The sequence below is a fragment of the Muntiacus reevesi genome, chromosome 2 (assembly GCF_963930625.1).
Source record: "Muntiacus reevesi chromosome 2, mMunRee1.1, whole genome shotgun sequence".
Classification (NCBI taxonomy): Eukaryota; Metazoa; Chordata; class Mammalia; order Artiodactyla; family Cervidae; genus Muntiacus; species Muntiacus reevesi.
Genome location: NC_089250.1, coordinates 193,383,992 through 193,409,256, shown reverse-complemented (window position 1 = coordinate 193,409,256; position 25,265 = coordinate 193,383,992). Strand labels below are relative to the sequence as shown.

The window sequence follows — 25,265 nt, the reverse complement described above, 5'->3', positions numbered from 1 at the left end:
TTGGAATTCTTCACTCAAACTGAGCACCTGTTCTTGTCTGTCTGAAAAAGCTGAGTCTTTTATTTCTGTCTTGAAAGAGAATATATGGTCATTGCAAAGGATAGAAAATAGAAAAGGGAAAGGAAAGGAAAAGAAAAGAAAATTAGGAGTCCCATGACCACTGCTTTAGTGCATTGCCATCTTTTTGTCTATACATATATGTTAACAGTCATTTCCCAAAAGAACGTGTGACTAGGAGTACACCTTGCTTTAAGACCCAAAAGAAAAAGGTAAATGACTTCATTTCCCACTTTCCCTAAGTTAGGCATATACTATTTTTTTTCTTTGCACACATATCGTAAACTATTTTGTATTATAATCTTTTATTTTCTCGCTTAGCATTCAGTAACCATATTTCCGTATTAAACCTACTTCTTCAATGGCACTTTGCAATACTTCTCAGTAACCTAGGGAGGAAATAATACTACGAATGCTAATAAAAGTTAACTCTGATTGGACATTTACAGTGTGCCGAACACTCTGCTAGACGTTTTATTAGTAATCTTAAAATCTTCCCACCATCCTAGAGGCAGACAGGGTCGGTCTCACTGAGGGGGCTGAGGCTCCAACCTTGACCCAGGGTCCTCCCATCCCCCATTCCGCAGGTCGCTGGAGCTGTGCACACCTGTCGGGTTCGTTTATCTAGATAAATTCCTGGAATTGCTTGATCCACAGATTTCGGGAAGTTCGGGATGACACTTGCGCCAGGGGGAGAGGGGATGATATGCAGACATCACCGCACTCTCTGGGGCTCCGGGACCCCGTCCCTCGCCGCCCCGGGGGGCCGCCCTGAGCGCCCCGCCACCTCGCCTCGCTTCACCCCTCCGCGCCCCACCCCCGCCGCCCGGCCGGACCTTGCCCCCGGCCTCGCCAGCCGCGAGCTCGAATCTCCGCCCCTTCCCCCGGCCGGAACGCGGCCGAGGAAGCCGTCCAGGGACCCACCGACAGTCCGACAGACAGACGAACAGACGGACGGCGCCCGATGGCCGGGCCAGGCGAGCCCTGCGCGGGCCCGGGGGTGAGTATCCCCACCCCGCTGCACTCTCCTTCTCCGGCTGGCTCGAGAGATCTCTTGGACAGATCTCTCTCGGACTGCGATCCAGGGGAGAGGCGGACCCCCGGCAGGGTAACAGACCTGCCAGACTAACAGCAGGACTGGCCGCTCTCCTTAACCAAGCTGTTCCCCAAAGAGACCAACCCTGTTAAAGGGGCCTCTAGACCCCCCAGCTACAGGACTCCCCACGTCTCTGGATCTTGCCTCAGCAAAGGACTCTAGTGGGAGGGTGTCAGTGGTGCAGGAGCGAGAGAATTAAAGCAACTGTGTCTTCTGAAATTCACATTCACACTTCTCGGGTTAGGAAAGGCCAGCCGCAGATCTGACGAAAGAAGTACAGATGGTGACCTCTGGTAGAACAAGCTTCGGGGTTAGCCAGGCCAGCGTGGAGTCAGCTCTGTCCTTTCCTATTTGTGTGGGCCTAAAAGAAGCTGTTCCCTTCCCAGCTTGTGAGTTTGCTGGTCTGTGAAATGGGAACAGTAATACCTACCTCCTAGAGTGGTTATAGGGCTTGCCTGGTGGCTCAATGGTAAAGAATCCGCCTGCCAATGCAGGAGACATGAGTTAAATCCCTGGGTTGGGAAGATCCGCTGGAGAAGGGAATGGCTATCCACTCCAGAATTCTTGCCTGGAGAATCCCATGGACAGAGGAGCCTGGCGGGCTACAGTCCATGGGGTCTCAAAGTCAGACACGACTTAGCGGCCAAACAACGACAACAGAGTGGTTTTAAGTCTGTGCCCAGCACTCATCACGGACCCCAGGTGTCCTAGATTCTGGGACCCGACTGCCTTGGCTCAAATCCCTGTCCAGTTGGGTGAGGTCACTGGAGTTACTCAATTATGAAGTACTCTAGGGACAACAGAGGATGAGATGGTTGCATGGCATCACCGACTCAGTGGACACGAGTTTGAGCTAACTCTGGGAGATAGTGAAGGACAGAGAAGCCTGGCGTACTGCAGTCCATGGGGTTGCACAGAGTTTCACGTGACTCAGTGACCGAACAACAACAAAAAGTGCTTAGCACATTTTCCATGTAAATATTGGGGGTCCAAAGAGTTGCCTGGTCCCCCAAGTGGTGAGTTTGGGACCCCTGCATTGTACCATCATAAGAGTCACCCTGGTGTTCCCTCAGGTCTGGAACCAGACGGAGCCCGAGCCTGCCGCTGCCCGCCTGCTGAGCCTGTGCTTCCTGAAAACGGCAGGGGTCTGGGTGCCCCCCATGTACCTCTGGGTCCTTGGCCCCATCCACCTCCTCTACATCCACCGCCATGACAAGGGCTACATCCAAATGTCCCGCCTCTTCAAGGCCAAGATGGTAGCCCCTTCCTCTGGGAGCCTGTAATCAGACAATGGTCAGGGGGTGGGGGAGCAGGCTGGAATTAGGCAGAGACCCCAAAGTGGACACATGGGACCCTGTTAATCAAATAGAACAATACCCCAGAGGCTGCAGAGGGAAACTCAGTGGCATAGACGCTCTCAGGCCAACCATCGCAGATAATAAAAACAGTATATCACAAACACACCCACAGACACCCACACACCCAGACAAGTTGATGGCCATTTAGCCTGGCATTCCCCAAAGTGTGCAGTGTACACTCCTGAGATGCACACGGTGATTTTAGAGCCACACCAGGATGCACCTTTTAAATGTTAACACTTAGGCATTGATTTTTGTGCCCCCCCCCCACCTGTGGTACTAAAGAACAGTCCTTAAAATTGGTGCGTCGTTGTTGTCCAGTGTTAGAAAAACACTGGCATTCCAAATGTGAGCGTCTCTGCTCCTTCTCCTCTTCTCCAAACCTCTAGGAGCATGCCCTCCATGGTTCATTTATTCCCACACTACCTTGTAAATGTTTGACTTCTTGCCAACCACCTCTCCAGGGTCAGCACACTCTTCCTTAAAGGGCCAGAGAGTATCAGTACTTGTCTGAGATTCCAAAGATCATGTGGTCTCTGCCTCAACTACTCAGTTCTGCTCTTGCCTCAGTAAAGCAGCCATAGACAGCAAACAGTAAACAAGTAGACATCACTGTGTTTCAGTAAAACTTTATTTACAGTTACAGAAATTTGCATTTCATATAAATTTCACATCATGGCATATTAGGCTTTGTAAAGTTTTGTTCAGGGAGTGAACAGTGGGAAACCCACTCTTAGTTCCGAGGTGATACAACAGGCAAGAGGCCAAAGGCAGACCGCAGGTGGTAGTTTTGACTCCTGCTTGAGACTGACTGACACGTTCGGTGGTTTCTCCGAGGCTCCCAGGTCTGCCTGTGCGTGCTTTCTCCCCTTCTTGATGTCTCTTGTCCAAAAGAGAGACTGATTTGACCGATGGCAGCTCGGTCAAAGAAGGCCTGGAAACGTATCAGTCCCAACAGACAGTTCCTCCTTGATTTAACAGTAGGGATGGAAAGGGACTTAAAGAGGGTATAATTTTTCACCTGGAGAGTCGATAGCTTTTCATGTGGCTCCTTCATCCCCGAAGGAATGCATCCTCCTGTGCATCGTGGGAGCACCACTGGTGTGTTGGAAACCACTGATGTTATTTGTAGGGTGCATTATTTATGTGACAGTTACAGGTCAAGCTTGAGCTGCATCACACCTTACAGCTGTTTTCTTTCACGTCTGCCCTATTCAGTGGTCACGCTGGTACATCACAGTGCCCCATCCGGGGCCACTGTCCAGTTGGACGTGGAGTCCCTGGCCAGTTGGCCATCTTTCTTTCCCCCACCAGCCTTATCCCGGCCCGTTTCCCCAGGTGTTTGGGTTCGCCCTGGTAATCCTGTGCATCTCCAGCGTGTCTGTGACTCTTTGGAGAATCCAGCAGGGAATGCCCCAGGCCCTCGAGTTCCTCATACACCCCACCGTGTGGCTCACCACAATGGTGAGTCACGCCCCAGACCTGCTGGCTGGCTCCTGGCTGCAGCTTTTCCTGCCTTGGTGGAGGTGGGGGGCAGAAGGCGCTCCCTCCTGACCCTCTCCTCCCCCAGCCTCCCCCACCACCAGCCCACCTCCCACCCGACCCTCTTGTCCAGAGCTTCGCCGTGTTCCTGATCCATGCCGAGAGGAAGAAGGGCATCCAGGCGTCTGGGGTGCTCTTCGGGTACTGGCTACTCTGCTTTCTCTTCCCAGCCACCAGCGCTACCCAGCAGGCCTCGCAAGGGGTAAGTGGGGGCCTGGGCCACCCGGGAACCAGTATGGTGGTTTCAGGCCCTGGGTCCCATCCATCCTCCTCCTGCTTCCACCACGGCTTATTCTCTCTGTAGAGAAACACACTCCACAAGCCCTGATACTCAAGCAACACACACAGGCATTTCACATAGAAGCTCTCATCACCCCATACCTTTTTATCAACACAAATTCTTATTGTCTTACACGCTCAAGTCACACACTTCATTTGCACACACTTGTATGCCCCCATTCACCCACTGGGCTTCCCTGGTGGGTCAGATGGTCAAGAATCTGCCTGCAATGCAGGAGACCTAGGTTCAATCCCTGGGTTGGGAAGGTCCCTTGGAGAAGGAAATGGCAACCCACTCCAGTATTCTTGCCTGGAGAATCCCATGGACAGAAGAGCCTGGTGGGCTACAGTCCATGGGGTCGCAAAGCGCTGGACACCAGTGAGCAACTAACACTTTTCACTTCACTTTTTTTTCATTCATGTATCACACAACCACAGACTCCAACACATCACACACACACACGCACACACACTCGCCTGCACTCACACTTGCTGCCACCCAGTTGTGTCTGTGCTTTCAAGCTTCAGTACAGGACTTGTGCACAATGTCCCACACTCATACCCCCCCACACACCTATATACACATTGCATGGGCACCGACACACTGTTGATTCAAAACCTCAGGGGTTCCCCGGTGAGGTTAGAAACCAACCCCAGACCCGGAGGGCCAAGAGAGACCAAAGAAACAGGCCGCCACTGCAGTTGGTAGGTGATGATTTTCATAAGCAAGGGAACTTGTATGCGATGCCTGTCTTGGCTGCTGCAAAATACATTGATCTCTGCACCTGCCCGCCAGAAACTTAACAGTTTATAGGAGTTTTAACAGGGTTCAGTCATATGTACTATCCAGTGGATCTCATCAACACATTGCTCTTTCAAGGTGGCATCCTTGAAGTAGTTCCTAGTGCAGGAACAGTGTGGCCAGAATGCACACTTCAAGGACAGGGGTGGTGAGTGGGGGTGAGGAGCCTCTGGGTCCAGCTCACAGGTCAGCCAGGGGTCACGTCCTCTGGATGACCTCCTCCAGCACACACCTGTGTTCATTCTGACTCCACGTTGCATGTCTCCCCTCATTCTCCACCCTCACCTGTGCTCTCATGCATCTGTATTTACACACTCACTTTGCACACTCACCTGTATTTCCACATTAGGGGGCATGATCTGCAAAGAGAAAAATCTATAACCTCGACCAGGATTTTACAACCTCAGCACCCTTTACCTACTTCTCTTTTGGGTGGGGGCGGGGAGGAGCTGTCCCGTGTGTTGTGGGATGTTGAATAGCATCCCTGGTCTCCACCCACTGGATGCCAATAGTACCACCCCATTACGGCAACCTGACACGTCTCCTGATAATGGTAGGACACGTCTCCTGATAAGGGGGCAAAGTCGCCCCCAGTTGAAAACCACTTGCATGGCTGGCATGCTCACCCAAGCCTATGATCAGGAAACTGATCAGGGAACTGATCAGAGTCTGCAGGTCATCATTTCATATAGTTACTCCCTCCAGCTCCTGAAAGAAGAAGGCAGAGAAACACTTTCTGTCCTTAAGGACAAATTTTTAACAAAGCAACTTTTGTAACTAATGGGAATAGCCCCCAGGCCATCACTGATTTATGAGAGGGTAGCTTCCCACAATTGACTTACCAGTTAGCTGTTTGGAACACAGCACAGAAAGAATAATATTGGGACCATATATGCTCTGGAGCTCTGTGTGCAAGGCCCTATGGCAAGCTCATGAATTCAGTGAAGATCTCAATGATCCCATTTTAAAAGATGAGGAAACCTAAGGTTTAGAGAAGTGAACGACTTCCTCTCGGGACTGCAGAGCCAAAGTCCATCTCTCCCAAATTCAGGACAAACTTTCCAACAGAAACGACAGTAAAAATGACACTATGGGGAGTAATGTAGCTGCACTATCAAATTGTCTACTATCTGCCCCCCAAAACCAAACCAAAAACAGAGAAGTAAAAAATCCAATCGAGAAATCGTGATGTGAAACTTAGGCTCTTGTTTAAAAACATAAAAACTCAGTTCACACTGGCTTAAGGGGAAAAAGTCCAGGGGCATCTATTAGCTCACATACCCGGGACCTGCTAGTAGGCGTAGCTGGCCCAGACATTCAGAGAACACAGCTGGAGCTCCATTTCTGTCTGTCCCTTGGCTCTCCCTCTTGGCTTCATTCTCCAACGGGATGGCAAGGGGAGCCCCAATTATTCCAGGCTTTCGTTCCACAAATATAGCAAGCCTGGAAGATCTCCCAATGGTTCCAGCTCTCGTTGGTCCAGTGTAGGTCCTGTGTCCACTCCGAGCCCAGGCACAGTAGCCAGGGACTAGAACGTGCTCACTGGTCAGGCCTCCATCATCTGCCTGCCCCCCCCCCCCCCCACTCCCTGGGATGGAATCAGCTCTACATAAACCTCATACCTGAACATGGGGGGAAAAGTTAGGGTGCTCTGGCCAGAAAGGGCAGGGGATGCAAAAGCAATCATGGCAGAGCGGCAAAAGCCCGTGATCTGGAGCAGATCATTTGTGTGACCTTGAACAAGGTGCTGTTGCTTCTCTGAGCCTTGGTTTCCCAGTGAGTAACAGAGCAAGTAAACCCCAGCTGGGGCGGGGTGGGGAGGGACTTGACCAGACAGTGTTTGTAAAGACTCCAGCGTGTGCCTGAGGCAGAGTGAATGCTCCCTGAAACCGGCTCCCTTCTTTTTCTTTTTCATTTATTTTTATTAGTTGGAGGCTAATTGCTTTACATATTGTAGTGGTTTTTGCCATACATTGACATGAATCAGCTCCCTTCTTAAACCAGAGAACACTGGCCGGGGGAGTGGGATGGGAGATTGGGGGGCGGGGCTCCTTTGTTGCCCCGGGAGAAAGACGACGATGACGTGTCCAATTTGTGTCCTGGTGGCTAAGGCCAGTGTCGCCTAACGAAAGGCACGGACCCTGCCTGCCCTTTGTCTGGACAGAATCTGTGTAAGCCAGGTGTTTTCAAGGCCAGGAAGGCTGGGGGCTCTGACTTTCAAAGCTGGTGACTCCAGCCCCCAGCCTGGGCACTGCTCCCAGCATCAGAAGCCCCGTTCCGCCTCCACCCCTTCTCCCCTTCCCAGTCTCTGCTCCTCCTAAGCCCCGACTCAGCGCGACTTCTGCTCTCTCTCCCGCAGGATTTCCAGAGCGACCCCTTCCGTCACCTGACAGCCTACCTGTACTTGTCTCTGGTGATGGCGCAGTTTGCACTGTCTTGCCTTGCTGATCAAGCCCCGCTTTTCCCAAAAAGGCCCCCGCAGGCTGTAAGTCACCACGTCTCCAACCAATCCCTTACTTGTCCCTGTTCCTCTTCAGGTCCTCAGTGCCCAACAAGTGATGGAAGGAAGTTAAATTAAAGCACAGGCCTTTAATTTTTTTTTTTTCATTCAACCAAAAGTGTATTACATATCGACTCTATGCCACGGGTTGGCCAACTCTTTCTGTCCAAGATAGAAAATAGTCTGGGCTTTGTGGGCCACATGGTCTCTGTATGGCAGCTATGGATATAGGTTTTATAAAAAGCAGACAGACTATATGTCAACAAAGGAGCATGGCTGTTTTCCAATAAAACTTTATTCGCAGAGAAAAGCAGTGGGCCGGATTTGGCATGGGGGCTCTAGTTTGCCAACCTATTCTGTGCTCCAGCTCAGTACTAAGGATCTATGGTAAAAAGTGATGTCTCTGTCCTCATGTGATCAACACCCAATAGGGGAACCATTAATCACACAACTACACAAATGTGTGGAAAATTACAACTCATCCTCATAAAGATTCAGGATTAAAGTGACTTGCCCAATAGAAGTGCTCCACAGGAGAAGTTCATGGTCCATAAGAGTTTACAGCAGATAACACTAAATAAGTCTGTGAAATCTGGAAAAAATTCTCTGAGAAAAAGACAGTTGAGTGGAGATCATCTAAAAAGATGCTCAACAGTTTGAATAATTAAGTTAAAACTGTAATAGGGCTTTGTCCAATGAGTAGCAGGAAAAAAGTTAAAATTGTTAACACACACTGAGGGCAAAGATGTGGTGCAGTGAGCATTCTCATGCTCTATTGGTTGAAGAGTATAAATTTGTGCAGTCTTCCTGGAGCCGCTAGTAAAATCTCACCTCTTCTTCACCTCCTTGCCACATTCACTGAAGGATATTGTTGAAAACATTGTTTGTGTCATGCATGGTCCTTGCTTTGAAAATTTCTTGGTCTCAGTATTAACAAAGTTGTTCTGAGCAACTGTTAGTACTTACCTAGGCACTTTCAGTCCTGTGACCAAATCCCTTTTTGCCTTGCCTGCTAGGAAGCACCAAGTCCTTTGGTATCTACTGTGGTTAAGTATACAGGACATCTCAGTCTGGTTTTCAGTATTAAGCTTGTTGTCAATTCATTCTGTCTCCCTGCCCTTAGTTCTGCTTGCCACATGCTGGCCATGAAGTATGAGACCAAGACCTCCCACTTCTAAATCTTTTGTCTTTGCAGAATCCATGTCCTAAGGCTGGGGCCTCCTTCCCCTCCAAGGCCATGTTCTGGTGGGTTTCTGGGTAAGTAAAATAGCAGGGAAGGGGCTGGGGGTAGGGGTGCTCCCACCCACCTACATGTGCCGCTCTTATTTGTAACCATAGCTCTTTCCTGAGATTTCCCCAAGCCTACCAAAATCAGTCAGGCTTTCTCCATCCCAGCCTGGGTGCTGGGATTTTAGTGTGTCCACCATCCATATCCCACTGCCACTCACTCACTGGAGTGAGATTGGAGTCCTGGCTCTGTCTTTAGCTGGCCACATCACAAGCATTTAGTCTCAGTTTTCCCCTCTGTAAAATGGGAACAACTCTACCTTCATTAAATGTAAAGTGCTAGTGCTTGTATATAGAAGGCACTCAATAAAATCATATCTCTATCTAGTCCTTCCACCAACATAGTAGGTGTTTAATAGCACCTACTATCTGCTAAGCACCAAGGGTGAGGAGGCAAAAGACCAAATCTTTACTCACTAGAGGCTCCCAGGCTGGTGGAGAAGATGTTTCTCTAGGGTCAGCACACCAGGCATGGAGGATGTACCTACCTCCTGGACCCTGTCTTGACCAAACTGCCATCAGATCATACTTAAATTCTGTCTTCACCACTTCCTGGCTGTGTGACCTTGGGCAAACTACTTAAGCTCTCTGTGATTCCATCTCTGCACTTGTCAAATTAGGATCATAATAGCATCTACCTCACAGGGTTTTGAGGTTAAATGAAATGAGGTTTCTGAAGCACTTAGAACAGAATCTGGCCCATAATAAGTTTTATATAAAGTGGTTGTTAAATAAATGAAGGATAGACTACTCTGAGGGCTTCCCAGGTGGCTCAGATGGTAAAGAATCTTCCCGCAGTTCAGGAAACACAGGTTCGATCCCTCAACTGAGAGGATCCCCTGGAGAAGGGAATGGCAACCCATTCCAGTATTCTTGCTTGGAGAATCCCATGGACAAGAGGAGCCTAGAGGGCTACAGTCCACGGGGTCACAAAGAGTCGGACATGACTAAGCGACTAAACAACAGTGAAGACTACTCCGAGGGTATGGAATTGGTGAAAAGAGCCTGGAAGTTTGCTAAAGGTCTCTGAAGAAGATCTAGCCCTCTGTTTACCAAATGCAGGCATTTATGGACCATTCCTCAAGCGTTTTGCCTTTTGGGTATCACTTATACTCAATCTACTTAATGTTTTTTCTTTAGATTAATTTGCTTTCTCTATTTTGTGAGTATGTGCTTAGTCACTCAGTTGTGTTTGACTCTTTGTGACCCCATGAACGGTAGCCCACCAGGCTCCTCTGTCCATGAGATTCTCCGGGCAAGAATATTGGAGTGGGTTACCATTTCCGTCTCCTTTCTCTACTAACCTTTTATAAGGGAAACTTTCTATCACTACCAGGATCACAAAAATCTAGAATCCCTTGCCACGTAGAATGCTAAGAGTCGTTTCAGTGAAAAACAAATATTATGAATAATTTCTGGATTCAAACTGTTGCTTGCCTGAGTTTACTCTGTATTAGAAAAGGGAACTTGAAAAGTCTCAAAAAGGAGCTCAAGACCAGCTCCAAACAAGACCTTCTTGGTGTCACAAGAAAGATGAGAGACCTAAAAGGGGAAAAAAAAACATTCCTGCTGTGGAAGCCTGCAGTAGTTAATTTCTTTTCTTTATGACCTGCAGGCTTAGTTGCCCCAAGGCATATGGGATCTTAGTTCCCTGACCAGGGATCAAACTCATATCTTCTGCCTTGGAAGGTGGGTTCCTAAATTCCTAACCACCAGGGAAGTTAATTTGTTGTGTACGCATGTTGGTTTGAAAACTGGCCTCAGTCGGCCAAAGGCAAGGAGAGACAGAAGAAAGAGGCAGCCACTCCAGGCTGGAAGGAGGCAGGGCTAACAACAAGCCAGGGATCTTACATACGAGGCTTGTCTTGGGCCCTGCAAGCTGAGTACATCTCACTGGAATCCCTGTAGTTTACAGAGCAGCCTTAATGGGGTATAGACACATACACCATCCAGGTGGTCTAACACTTACTCTCAAAGTAGCTCCTAATGTGGGAACAGTGGGCAGAACGTACGTTCCAAGGACAGGGGACGGAGGAGCCTCAGATTGCCCGGGTCCAGGTCATATGTCCAACAGTGATTATATCCTCTCGATGACCTCCTTCAACAGTGTACCAACTATAGTCATCTTATATACTAGTCCCAAGCGCGAGAAAACATTCTCATTTTAAGTTGAGAAAATTGAGGTCCATTGCTGGGCAGTGACTTGCCCAAGGTCACAGCACTGAAAAGTGGTGATTTTATTTGACAGATCTTGTGCCCGGAGCCCACTAGTGGTAAAGAACCTGCCTGCCAATGCAGGTGACATAAGAGATGCAGGTTTGATCCCCAGGTCAGGAAGATTCTCTGGAGAAGGGCATGGCAGCCCAATCCAGCATTCTTGCCTGGAAAATCCCACGGACAGGGGAGCCTGGCAGGCTACAGGCCAGGGGTTGCAAAAGAGTTGAACACAACTGAAGTGACTTAGCACCCATGCACACACATGCCATGAGCTAGGAGCTGATGATAGAAGAGGGAGAATCTTTGTCTCCATGAAACTTATCACTAATGGAAGAGAAAGACTAAATAAATAATCAGACCCCCAAAAAGTAAACAGTAATAATCGCAGCAAGCATTAGAAAGAAACAGCTCAGGAAACTAAGAGATCTTGCAATGGGGGAATCTACCTGGACTCAGGTGTGGGGGTCATCAAGTGGGCTTTTAAGGAAATCACGTCTAAGTCAGAGATGAAGGACAAGTGAGAAGTAGCAGGGAAAAAAGAGTTTTAAACAGAGGGACATGCATGTGCAGGTGGCTGGAGCAGTGAACAGCGAGGAGAATGGGGAGAAGTTCAAGTTTCCTCTGCTGTAATGGCTTTTGACTCTGGACTTATGACTCCTAGGGAGACTTATTTCCCCTGTTACAGGTTACCCCTTGGTTAAGTCACTTAATCTCTCTGAGCCTCTGTTTTCTTCCTCATGTGTAAAATGGGTCGATAGTAATCTATCATATAGGCTCATGTGAGAATTAAATGAGATGATCTTTGTAGACTGGGAAGCGCCTACCACTGTTAGTGCAGTTAGATAAATTGCTTTCCTTGAACCGAGGGGCCAGTGGAGGTGCAGAGAGGTGAACAACTTACCTGGGATCACACAGCTACCAAACCAGGATCCTGCAGAGGTGGATGCGGGAAGGGCTGGCTGTGATAACCTTCTTTTACAGGTTGGTCTGGAAGGGCTACCGGAGGCCACTGGGGCCAAACGACCTCTGGTCACTTGGGAGCGAAAACTCCTCGGGAGAACTGGTTTCCCAGCTTGAAAAGGAATGGACAAGGAACCGCAGCGCCACCCCGCGGTGAGTGTGTGGAAGGTGGGCGCTTAGCCCGAAGCTGGTCAGCAAAGCCCTCGGTCCCACGAACAGCCCCGTGCCTACTCTGGGCGGCAGCGCCACAGTCCCTGAGAAATATGTTCTCAAATAGGCATAATTAAGCCTGGGTTAAATGTAGCCCTGCCGTCGAGTGGTGGATGACCTTGGACAGGTCGCTTGACCTCACTGGAGCTTGATGTTTCAGGGCACAGACAAAAGTAGCTCTGTGGCAGGACTGACAAGGTTCCCTTGCATACTCTAGGACTTCGTGGTAATTGTTACGGATGACTAAACCCCACACATTAGAAGGAGCCAGAGAGAGACAGAGTCTACTGGCTGACATAGCTGAGAAGGTGGGTTTAGCCTCAGGCGTAGCTGGATTCAGAACTTGCCTGATGTTCAATTCTTTCCATCCATCTCTAAGCTCAGCTGTTGTCCCGACACTGGTCTCACCGTGAGGCCTGTCCCATTCTATGCCAACTCAACACCCTCCTCCCCACCATCCACCTAAAAAAAAAAAAAAAAAAAAAAAAAAAAATCTCAAGGAAGGACTCTGATTGGCTGGCTGAGTCATGTGCCTCTCAGGGGCCTATCCCGTGGCTGGAGGGCAGGCCTGCTGATTGGCTGCCCCTTAAGAGCGACAGGGAGGGGAGGGGCTGCTCCCAGAAGGAAGGGTGTATGATTTCCAAAAGGGATAATATGAGCAAATTGAAACGGCAGCTCGCTCTCTCCTCACGCATTTCTTGCTGTACTGCCCCTCCACTCTTAAATGAGTTTTGAGTTCATCCCGAAGGGCCCTGGAGGTCTTGCCCACCCTGTCCCAGCTCTGCCCTCCCCTGCCAGCATAATATAGTCACCCAGTATTAGAGCTGCAGTAGAAACATTCTCCAGAATGGTTTGAGAATCTGTGAACAACAGACAGTAAGAAAGCAGAGTGGCAGGGTTATACAGAGATCTGGCTCAGGCATTTTCTGAGCTCATTGCTTATACACAGGAGAGAACTTTGGTTTTGTTTCTAAAATATGTTGCAACCTTTGCGGGAAGGGTGAGGACGTCATCTTAAGAGGTCACAGACCGATTTGTCTGTAGGCCAAGTCAGGGTCATAGGTGTGTTTGGCCAGCATGTGTCTTGCTGGTGTTTGAGGTTTGTGCTTTTTTTTTTTTTTTTTTTTGTAAGGTGCCAACATTTAAGTTGTTGGTGATGTCACAAAAAGAAGGAATTTGGGTGCCTCTTAAAGTAGAATGGCAGTGCTAGGTCACAGCCCTCATGACACGGGAAGGTGGATCTTGGAAGTGGTTGCCCTGTGGAACAGGGCACATGTGCTTCAGTTTGCCAGTCTCTCCCACTCCCTTTTACATCCCCCAGCTTACCCCTGGCCTCACACCCCCTGCCTTGCTCTGTGGTCATTTTTGGATCTGGCACGCAATGGCTTTGGGATCAGACACCAAAGACCAGCCGGCAAGTCTCGTGGTTTCCCTGCTGGCTCAGACAGTAAAGAATCTGCCTGCATTGCAGGAGACCCGGGTTTGATCCCGGGGTTGGGAAGATCCCCTGGAGGAGGGAATAGCAACCCTCTCTAGTATTCTGGCCTGGAGAATCCCATGGACAGAGGAGCCTAGTGGGCCACAGTCCATGGGGTTGCAAAGAGTTGGATGTGACTGAGCAACTAACACACACATCAAGTCTAGAGACTTTCCCTGATGGAAAGTAAGACTGACTGGAAAGGGAGAAGCTGACTCCCGAGCCTGCAGGTGACGCAGTGACAGAGCTCTGGGGTGAGCAGCTGGCACAGGCTGAGAAAAACATCCTGCTATTGTGCTAAGTCGCTCAGTCATGTCTGACTCTTTGGGACCCCAGGGGCTACAGCCCGCCAGGCTCCTCTAAATTCTCCAAGCAAGAATACGGGAGTGGGTTGCCATGCCCTCCTCCAGGGGATCTTCCCGACCCAGGGATCGAACCCGGGTCTCCTGCATTCCTTTCCTGGTCATCCCTTCAGCTATTTTACTGATGGGAACACTGAGGCACAGAGGGAAGGGGACAGACCAGGCAAGTTGGACCTCAGTTTCCTGGCTCCAAGGCCAGGTTCTGTCAACCAAACCAAATCATTTCCTTCCTTCCTTCTTCCCTCCCTTCCTCCCTTCCTTGGATCACAAATCTTTAACAGCATCATGCAGCAGGCCCTTTGCACACATCATTCCTTCTGCTTTTTCCCATTCACTTGCCAAGTATTTACTGAGCATGTATTCCATGCAGATGCTGAACTAGATTTGGGGGAAATACAGGTTAAAAAAAAGTATAAGCAAAAACTCTACACACCTGGGTACCACTGTGGGTGGGGCTGGAGGCGGAGGTGGCCCCGGTTGGTGCTCACCCACCCAAGGGTCAGTGGTTGCCCAGCCCAGTGGGTGTGCGGCACAGGACCAGCTCCCAGTGTTTGACACGGAGGCACGCTGCGTGGACGCCATGCTAGCTTTGCCTATGATCCATCCTGACCCCAGGCCAGGGCCAAGGAAAGGCGACATCTTGGGGCTACAGGGATGACCAGGGTAGAGATGTGAGTGCAGGGTTAGAAAAATGGCTGAATTAGAAATATTGGAAGGCATTCCTGCTGGCCTCAGAGGCTGGGGGTAGGGGTAGGCTTCAAGACAGGTACCAAACTAACATTTGTTTATTTCTTTGCAAGCAGGGTGGTAATGACTGGCTCATTTTAGCCTTTTGTGCTAGAAATACCAAGTTGTCCTAGGACTGTAGTTGAGATTTGTCCTTCCCCTTCATCCTGAGGGAGGCTTCCCTGGTGACTCAAGTAGTAAAGAATCTGCCTGCAATGCAAGAGACCTGGGTTCAATCCCCAGGTCAGGAAGATGCCCCAGAGAAGGGAATGGCTACCCACCCCAGTATTCTTGCTGGAGAATCCCATGGACAGAGGAGCCTGGCAAGCCACAGTCCGTGGAGTTTCACACGACTGAGCGACTATCACTTTCAAACTTCTCATCCTGAGGAGATGCTCAGAATATTCTTGAGAGGGGAGAGGGGACTGGAGGCCCAACTTGTGGTGGAGGGGTATTCACCCTGTTAGCTGGGCTCTGGGAGTATAAAGGCTGATGTTGAGGGGCCAGGGAACGGGGATGTCTCACGTCATCTCTCTGAAGAAAGAGGCCCAGGCACACCACTCATCCTTAAACTCACTAACGTGGAGGAGGGCTGGGCCATTTGCTCTGCAGGGCAACTGGAAACTCGGCTCTGTTAGAACTGGGCCAGGGGACTAGTTGCACAGTTCTAGTAAAAGCAACCAGCGGGTTAAGTCCAGTGTCAGAAGGAAATCTGGAGAAGTCAGTTCATTCCCAGGCCGTGGGTGCTTGACTGAGGGCCTGGCAGCCAGACCCTGTTTGACTGATGGGGATACAGCCGTATGCAAGACAGCTGAGGCCTCTCGTTCCAGAAAGCTGATTTTTTGGTGGAGAAGACGGATACTTAGAAATTGAAGCCAATGCTGGGACAAAAATAAGGGTCAGGGATCGGGAAACAGAGCTACTGCAGTTGGAGCCGGCAGGAAAAGTGTCTTTGAGGAGGTGATGCTGAAATGGAAGTCAAGCCTTGGAAAGAGCTGGGCAGAGACATTCTAGATCACAGGCAGTTTGTGCCAAGGCCTGAGACAGGTGAGCTGTGAATGTGTCAAGGAGCGGAAGGGAAACCAGGGCAAGCCCAGGAAAGAGGACCAGGATGAAGTAGGGAAGTGGGCGGGGGCCAGGCCACACAAGATTGTGTCTAGAAATGGAGACTCTTCATTAAACCGTTGAAGGATTTTATGCAAGAAAACAATTAGTCTACCCACTTGGAGTCTTAACAAGACAGATGAGAAAAGGAGTTGGAGACAGCATGGCTCTGAAGGTGATGAATGAAAGGATTCCATCCGGTGGGCAGGGGTGGGCAGGGGTGGCCTTTATAAGAAGGTAGTATCCTTTTGGCATTCAAGACCCAAATATCCAAATGTGAGTGGCAGGCCATGCCCAGCTCATGATGGAGGCCAAGCCACAGCTCACCAGAGATGCCAAGCTAAACCACAAGCTGGACCACGGGGTGAGGGGCAAGACCTTGACTTCATTCGCAAGGGCTTGGGTACCTGCATTCACCAAGGGGTTTTTTTTCTTTTTACTTTTTGAGTGAGGGAGCGGGCTCTGTGTGAATCATGAGTCAAGGTCTGGGCTCAGGACTTCCCTGGTGGCCCAGTGGTTAAGACTTCCACCTTCTAATGTAGAGGATACAGGTTCAATCCCTGCCCAGGGAGCTAAGATTCCAGGTGCCTCAGCCAAGAAACCAAAACATGAAACAGAAACAGTGTTGTAACAAATTCAATAAAGACTTTAAAAATTATCTACATAAAAAAAAAATCTTCAAAAAAAATTCTAGGCTCAAATCCCTGCTCTGTCCTCCACGTGTGACCTCAGGCACCCATCACCACCTCTCAGAGCCTCAGCCTCCTCCGGGGCCAGATGGGGACCCTGTGACACCCAGGGGGCAGGGAGGTTGAGAGGAGTCGATGAGCTCACCTGCGTGAAGGACTGATCCCAGAGCCTGGCCCTGGGTCCCCGCTGTCAGCACCACTGAAGCTCTGATAACCTCATAGGCTGTCAGAGCTGGAAGGGACTCGGAGGGGGCCAGCTCCATCTTTGCACGAGGACACAGAGGCACAGAGAGGGGAGCAGACTGCCCAAGGCCACACGGCAACTGCATGGCTGCCAGGCTCTCCCTGTGGCCAGAGCCTGCCTCTGGAAGGGCCCGTGGGCTTCCCCCTCCTCCTGTCACTTCTTCCCCCGTACCTTTCCCTGACAACCCAGGGCCTGGGATCCTAGACATCACAGCTGCCAGAGCTTCCATCTGTGGTTTCATTCAGACCAGGGGTGCCAGGCTCAGACTTCAGCAATGATTCTAAACGGGTCCTCAACCAGTTCTGAACCACCTCAGGGCTGGCTGGGGTGGGCTGCCTAAGGGATCAAAAAGAGCTCTGAAGGTTGGGATTGAATCCCAGCCCTTTCATTTCTCAGCTGTGTATCCTTCCCCAGCTTTACCTTCTGAGCCTCAGTTTCCTCATCTGTGAAATGGGGTAACACCCAAGGGGCGTCTTTTTCTTAAGGTCGCTAATGCCATTCATGAGGGCTGCACCCACATGACCTAATCACCTCCCAAAGGTCTCACCTCCTAATACTATCACACTGGGAATTAGATTCAACATGAATTTGGGTGGTGGGCGGGACAGGGGTGGGGACATAAACCTTCAGTCTATTATAATGGCCCAGAGCTGATGTCTTCTCTCCCCTAAGGCACACCAAGGCGACTGCATTTAAAAGGAAAGGAAGAGGTAACAAGGAGGCCCCGGAGACGGAGACCCTCTTGCAGCAACAGCGGGGGAAGCGGGGCCCTCTGCTGCGGGCCATCTGGCAGGTGGGCCGCTCCACCTTCCTCCTGGGGACCCTCAGCCTCATCGTCAGTGACGTCTTCAGGTTCACGGTGCCCAAGCTCCTCAGGTGGGTCCAGACCTTGGGTGCCTTGTTGAGGCTGGTGGTCCCTGAACGGTGTCCTTCCAGGGCCTGGAGGGCCTTCAACCCTCCTTCCGCCCCGGCCTAGACCTCTGGAGCTCAAGGCACCGAGGGTGGATGAAAAGGGTGCTGAGGAATAACAGAAATAAATGAAAAAGTGACTCCCCTTTCCCTTGGGGAGGGAAAACGATTGAATTTGGCCTGACTGCATCACTTTGCTTTCACTGTACCACAAAGATCCCCAGAAGCGAGGGGCTTCAAACCACTTGCTTAGCTTGTGATGGTGTGGGGCATCAGTTCATGCTGGGCTCAGCTGGGTGGTTCTTTCCTTGGCGGGTTCAGTCGTGTGTCTGCAGTCACCGAGGTGGTCCCAGCCGGGACGGCTCGTCTCTCCCCTGCTGATCTGTCTCCCTCAAAAGGCTGATTTCCAGCTTATTCACGGGGCTGCTGGCAGGGTCTCAAGACAAAGCAAGAGCTGCCTTTTCTCTTGAAGCCGAAGCTGGTTGTTCAGCCCAGATTCAAGGGGTGGCCTGTTACTTTGCTCAAGCTGCCGTAGCCAAGGGCTACAGACTGGGTGTCTTGAACAGAAATCCTTTTTCCGGTGCTTATCTTTTCTACTGTCTTTTCTTTTTTGTAAAATTGAAGTTTAGTTGATTTATATTGCTGTGTTTCAAATATACAGTTAAGTGATTCCGTTTCAGCAGACTCTTTTCCCTTATAGGTTATTACAAACTATTGAGTATAGTTCCCTATTCTGTACAGTGGATCCTTGTTGGCTATTATCATTTTATAATAGGTAGTGTGTAGCTGTTAATCCCAAACTCTTAATTTATCCCTCCCCCTCGGTAACTTTGAGTTTGTTTTTTACGTGTGTGAGTCTGTTACTCTTTTGTAACTTCATTTGTATGATTTTTTTTTAGATTCTGCATATAAGTGATATCATACATTTGTCTCTGACTCACTTCACTGTGTGATAGTCTCTAGGTCCATCCATGTTGCTGCAAATAGCGTTATTTCATTCTTTTTATGGCTGAATAGAATCCATATTTTTTATCTGTTGGTCTGTTGATGGACCCTAGGTTGCTTCCACATCTTAACTATTGTGAATGGTGCAATGAACATTAGGGTACATGTATATTTTTGGATGGTGTTAGCTGTAAAGAATCATCCTGCCAAGGCAGGAGACGCAAGAGATGAGGGTTCAATCCCTGGGTTGGGAGGATCCCCTGGAGTAGGAAATGGTACCCAACTCCAGTATTCTTGCCTGGAAAATTCCATGTACAGAAGAGCCTGTTGGGCTACAGTCCATGGTGCCTCAAAGAGTCAGACAAGACTGAGCAACTGAACGCACGCACACACATCTTTTTTAATTATAATTTTCTCTGGATATACCCAGAGTGGGATGGCAGGATCATATGGTAGTTCTATTTTAAGTAACTTCCGTACTGTTCGCTTCCCCTGGAGAAGGGATAGGCTACCCACTCCAGTATTCTTGGGCTTCCCTTGTGGCTCAGCTGGAAAAGAATCCGCCTGCAGTGTGGGAGACCTGGGTTCGATCCCTGGGTTGGGAAGATCCCCTGGAGAAGGGAAAGGCTACCCACTCCAGTATTCTGGCCTGGAGAATTCTATTGACTGTATAGTCCATGGGGCCACAAATAGTCAGACTTGACTGAGCAACTTTCACTCACATTCCTACCCCCTCACATACTGTTCTCTATAGTGGCTACACCAATTTACATTCCCAGTAGCAGTGTAGGAGGGATCTCTTTCTCTTCATACCCTCTCCAGCATTTACTGTTTGTAGACATTTTGGTGATGGCCATTCTGACCAGAGGATGAGATGGTTGAATGGCATCGCCAACTCAATGGACTTGAGTATGAGTAAGCTCCGGGAGATGGTGATGGACAGGGAAGCCTGGCGTGGTGCAGTCCATAGGGTCACACAGAATTGGACATGACTTAGCAAATGAACAACAAAGTCTAACCAGTGTGGAGTGATCCTTCATCGTAGTTTTGATTTGCATTTCTCTAATAATTAGCAAAGCTGAACATCTTTTCATGTGCATTTTGACCATCTCTGTGTGTCCTCTTTGGAGAAATGTCTATTTAGATCTTCTGTCCATTTTTTATCTGGGTTATTTGTTTTGTTGATATTGAACTGTGGGGGCTGTTTGTGTATTCTGGAGATGAATCCCTTGTTGATCACATCGTTTGCAGATATTTTCCCCCAGTCTGGAGGTTGTCTCTTCATTTTTGTTTCTAGCTTCCTTTGCTGTACAAAAGCTTCTAAATTCAATTAGGTCCCATTTAAACAACAGATATTTTTGTCTTCACATCACCAAAGCTAGAAGTTCAAGATCAAGTTGTTTCCCCTGAGGCCTCTCTCCTTGCCTTGAAAACAGCTGCCTTCTCTCTGCATCCTCACGCGGTCCTTCCTCGGAACACACGCACCGCCGGTGTCTTCTTGTGTGTCCAGATTTCCTCTTCTTCTAAGGACACCAGTTGTCCTGGATTCAGGCCCCTCCTAACAGCCTCGTTTGAACTGAATCGCCTCTTTAAGGGCCCTGTCGTCAAATGCACGGTCATATTCCAAGACGCTGGGGGTTAGGACCTTAACATATACATTTTGGGGGGACACAACTCAGCCATAACAGGTGAGGATAAAAACTCCGCCTGTTGATTGGAGATGTAAGTCATGTTGGAAATGAGCATGGACAGTGGGAGAAATAGTTGCAACCACTTCTGCAAAAACAAAAGACCCTCCCACACTGTCTGGTCCTCCAGACCTGGGCAGGCTTAGGCAGAGGCAGTAGCCATGGGCACCCTCTCTCACCAACTTCTCCCTCCCTCTCCTCCTGCAAGCCTCTTCCTGGAGTTTATCGGGGACCCCAACACCCCGGCCTGGAAGGGCTATCTCCTCGCCGTGCTGATGTTCCTCTCCGCCTGCCTGCAAACACTGTTCGAGCAGCAGCACATGTACAGACTCAAGGTGCTGCAGATGAGGCTGCGAGCGGCCCTCACAGGGCTGGTGTACAGAAAGGTGAGCCCCGGGGGCGGGGCGGGGACTTTCCTCTCTTTCCACCCTGTCCCAGTTTGCACACAGACGTCCCAGCCCAGGAGAGCCATGCCACTGAACCGTCACTCTCATCTGCGCCCCCAAGCACACTCATTCATCACTTTTCCCATAGCTGCTCACACTGCACTCTCACCTTCTTGGTTATTTCTGTAGGACCTTGCGTGATCTGACCCTGAGACCTCTTCTGTCTGATTACGTCACATGCTTCCTTCACACCTCCTTCCCTTTCCTCTAGCCTCACCAGCCTCCTTTCAGTTCCTCAAGCACCCTCCTGCCTCAGGGCCTTTGCACACGTGGTTCCCACTGCCTGGGCACCCTTGCCACAATTCTTCACGCGGCGAACTTCCGCCCGTCTCTCTGTGGGTAAAGGACTAACCTTTGGGCTGTGTGCAAACCAGATTAAGGTAGACTGTCAGCTCTTTTACCAGGTAACGCTGCTTACAGTTGAAATGACCCCTGAGCCACTGGGAAAATGGAATCTGGGCTGGAAGCTCTGGGAGTGAACTGTGACACCTGGAGGGAAGCCACCGCTTTGGGCTTCTCTCTGTGTGGCCGTTCTTGGAAACGAAGCCCGTGAGGCTGCCGCCGTAAGACATGTTGGCCCCGCTGGGTCTGCAGCCTCTGAGCCGGGACGACCCAGTCCCCGCTGAGTCCCTTTCTCACACCTGAGCTGTCACCTGGGCGAGGAGGGGAGCAAAGGGTACAGCCCCAGGGTGGCCGTGTGAGTGGCTCCTGAGTTTCCGACCACGTGGCTCCCTGGGGCTGGCTGTGGCCTGTCCTGTCTTGTGAGTCCACACGTGGAGCTGAGGCTGCGGGAGGGCAGCCTAAGGGCTTTGCTCTTCCCATTTTTTGGAGAATTTCAGGGCAGCCTCTTCATCTCTTGACGGGTCAGGCCACCCAGTCTGCCCTCTGGGCTGCTTCTGTATTAACCTGGTTTAAAATTTGTTTATTTATTTTTGGCTGCGCTGGGTCTTTGTTGCTGTGCTCAGGCTTTGTCCAGTTGCGGCGAGCGGGGGCTACTCCCTATTTTCGGGGTTTGCACTCCTCATTGTGATGGTTTCTCTTGTTGTGGAGCACTGACTGTACTGAGCAGGCTCTGTAGTTGTGGCTCACGGGCTTAGTTCCCCGAGGCATGTGGATCCTCCCCAACCAGGGATCGAACCCATATCCCCTACATTGGCAGGTGGATTTTTTTAACCACTGGACCACCAGGGAAGTCCAGTCATGCTTCCTTATTTTCTGTGTCTGGTGCTTCGACATCTGGGGCCTTGCTGACCCTGGAGGGACTGTCCCTCTGTCCCCTCCGGGGTCAGCCGGTTCCTCCAGATGGTAAGTGACTCATCGGAAAGCATGCCTTTCACATGCAAACCAACCAACCCTGACTCACAGTCCAGCCGCCTCCTTTTGGGGCCCTCAGCCTCTGGCCATTGTCCCTGCCCTGATCACCCAAGGGTCAGGTTTAGCAGACAGTGAGGCCCAGTTCCGATGCCCAGAGCAGCTGGAATTACTCAAACTAGCTGATCCTAAGCCTGGTGACCCTGTCTGACTTCCATGAAAACCACAGCAAGCTCTTGCCTATGGTTCATCCCACCTTGCCCCACCCCAGTGCTTCCCCAAGTGGCCCCCCCATAGTGTAGAGTACCCCTTTCTATTGAGATCGTTGAGTGTAATAAACCCTCTTGTCAATAGCGTCTTCTCTGGTCTGTGGGCTTGCCATACTTAAATAATAATAAAACCTATATTTTAAAACACTTCATGGCACTCATCATAATTACTACTAAGTGATGAACTGTGTAAATCTTTCATTTTGTTCCCCAGCTCAAACTCCGCTCCCAGGAGATCAAGCACCTTGCCTCTGTTGACCATAGAAATCAGAGTGAGGCCCAGAGCAGGTGCTCAGTAAAGATTTGAAGATTTTTTTTGGAGAATTTCTATAGTTGGTTGTTTCCAGCTCATCATTTCACCCCCTCACTTCTTCCCTGACACACCCAGCAGAGAGGATTGCAAGCAGAATGTAGTATTCAACAGGCTGGAAGGGGTCCACTGTGACTCCAGAATCAGGGCAAATTTGTGTCTGTTAGAAAATCAGGTTAGTTTCTACAAGGCACGTTGAATGCCTGGGAGGATCAGTCTAACACTCTCTCTAGCCTCTGTTATCCTGGATTCCAATCCAGACCTCTGATTTTGGGAAAGTTGGTCAATTTCTCTGTGCCTCAGTTTCCTTGTCTGTGAAATGAGATTAATAATTATCCATCTCATTGATTCCAGTTTCACTTTTTCTTTCCTCTTTTAATCAAGATGTTTTAATTTATTGAATAGTTGGCATTGATTTTTTTTCCCCCAAAGTGATACGAAAATTGTTGTTTACTTGCTAAGTCATGTTCAACTCTTTTGTGACCCCATGGACTGTAGCCCGCCTGGTTCCTGTGTCCATGGGACTCTCCAGGCAAGAATACTGGAGTGGGTTGCCATTTCCTCCTCCAGGGGATCTTCCTGACCCAGGGATTGAATCTGCGTCTCTTGGGTCTCCTCCAGTAGCAAGTGGATTCTTTACCCCTGCACCACCTGGGAAACCCTATGTCCTAGGCACTGTGCTAAATAAATGACCATTTTCATCATTTTTTCCATGATGGGACACAACAGACAGCTGCATGGAACAGGCACAGTATGTGTCATTTAATCTAAAACACTGTGGATAAAATACTCTATATTTTTGTATCAGGCTTCCCTGGCGGCTCAGTGGTAATGAATCTGCCTGCCAATGCAGGAGGTGTGGGTTCAATCCATGGGTCAGGAAGATCCCCTGGAGAAGGAAATGACAACCCACTTGAATATCCTTGCCTGAAAAATCCCATGGACAGAGGAGCATGGTGGGCTATGTTCCATAGGGCTGCATAGGGCTACATTCCATAGGGTCACAAGAGGGTCGGACATGACTGAGCCTGAGCGACTGGGCACAGAAGAGCACCGCTAGGATGTAGCGCTCAGCAGGTGGCTACCATTATCATCATAAATCCGAGGTTTTGATAGAGTGTGTTATTGTTATTGTTTCCAGTACTTTAGGGATTTCACAGTATTTTCATTTTTGTTTTCTCCCTGGATTCTTATGGTGGTCCTGGGAGTTGGGCTTAGGAGCTTTTATTAGCCCACTTTACAGATGGGTAAGCTGAGGCTCAGATGGTAAAGAAACCTGCCTCAGCCAGCAGAGGCAGCAGAGCGCAGACCCCAGCCTGCTGGGTGACTGTGCTCTTGCTAGGTCCAAGCTGTTGGCCTCCCTCCCTCCCTCCTAGCACCTCCCTTCCTCCCCGGGTCTCCCTGCCTCCACAGGCATCCCTGCCTGCTCACCACCCCCACTTCCCTCCGACTCAGGTCTCCATCTGCCCGCCCCTCCCAGGTCCTGGCTCTGTCCAGCAGCTCCAGAAAGTCCAGCGCAGTGGGGGACGTGGTCAACCTGGTGTCTGTGGACGTGCAGCGGCTGACCGAGAGCATCACCTACCTCAACGGGCTGTGGCTGCCACTCGTCTGGATAATCGTGTGCTTTGTCTACCTCTGGCAGGTGTCCTGGGCCGGAGGGAGTGGGGTTGGAGCCGAACCCCCCCCCTCCTCCTCCTCCTCCTTCTCGTCCCCTTTAATCCTGTCTCTGGCCGCACCCTGTGGGCTGATGTCGTGGCCAAAGTCTCAGGCCAGGGATGCCTTCACTTCACCCTGGGCAGGATGCTCACCTGCCTGGGCCTCAGTTTCCTCGTCTGTCAAATAATAATGATGGTGGTGATGACATGGGCACTTTGGGGGTGTGATGTCGGGGCTTCCCAGCTGGCGCTAGTGGTAAAGAACTTGCCTGCCAACGCAGGAGACGTAAGAAACATGGGTTTGCTCCCTGGGTCAGAAAAGTCCCCTTGGAAAGGAAGTGGCAACCCACTCTAGTATTCTTGCCTGGAGAGTCCCATGGGCGGAGGAGCCTGGCGGGTTACGGTCCATAGGGTCACAAAGAATCGGACACGACTGAAGTTATCAGTAACACTGGGACAGCAACACCACCACCACCAACTACAACAAAAATGAAACAGAAAGAAAACTTAGGGGCAGGAATTTACTACTTAGTTTTCAAAACGCATCAAGTAGCCACCGGGGGCGGGGAGCGGGGGGTGGAATCAGAACTTAGTTCTGACTCCCTTACACCTGTTTTGTGATGTAAGACTTTTTTTGGTTGCCTGCGCAGCTTGTGAGATGGTATTTCCCTAACCAGAGCTTGTACCTGCACCCTTGGCAGTGGTGAAAGCTTGAAATCCCAGCCACTGGACTGCCAGAGAATTCGCTTCTTTTAAAATTTTTAATTAAAATCACAGACCTTGCAGTGAGCTCATACCCTGCTTTTATCACTTGCTAGTTGT

At 50.0% G+C, this 25,265-nt stretch overlaps 1 protein-coding gene across 3 annotated transcripts in view; it reads left to right on the top strand.

Moving 5' to 3' along the window:
* The first annotated feature begins 941 nt into the window (after positions 1-941).
* The window catches only part of ABCC6 (ATP binding cassette subfamily C member 6), a 66,779-nt gene continuing 42,455 nt past the window's right edge, over positions 942-25,265 (top strand). For 2 of the 3 annotated variants that reach the window (XM_065924407.1, XM_065924406.1), the window contains exons 1-10: positions 942-1,057; positions 2,227-2,409; positions 3,850-3,975; positions 4,127-4,255; positions 7,494-7,619; positions 8,830-8,891; positions 12,120-12,251; positions 17,583-17,786; positions 20,661-20,838; positions 24,269-24,430. In XM_065924407.1, the coding sequence (XP_065780479.1) occupies positions 1,022-1,057; positions 2,227-2,409; positions 3,850-3,975; positions 4,127-4,255; positions 7,494-7,619; positions 8,830-8,891; positions 12,120-12,251; positions 17,583-17,786; positions 20,661-20,838; positions 24,269-24,430 (1,338 nt within the window). In that variant the 5' untranslated portion in view covers positions 942-1,021. The remainder of the gene's footprint in view (positions 1,058-2,226; positions 2,410-3,849; positions 3,976-4,126; positions 4,256-7,493; positions 7,620-8,829; positions 8,892-12,119; positions 12,252-17,582; positions 17,787-20,660; positions 20,839-24,268; positions 24,431-25,265) is intronic. The other variant, XM_065924408.1, reaches the window with a different exon arrangement.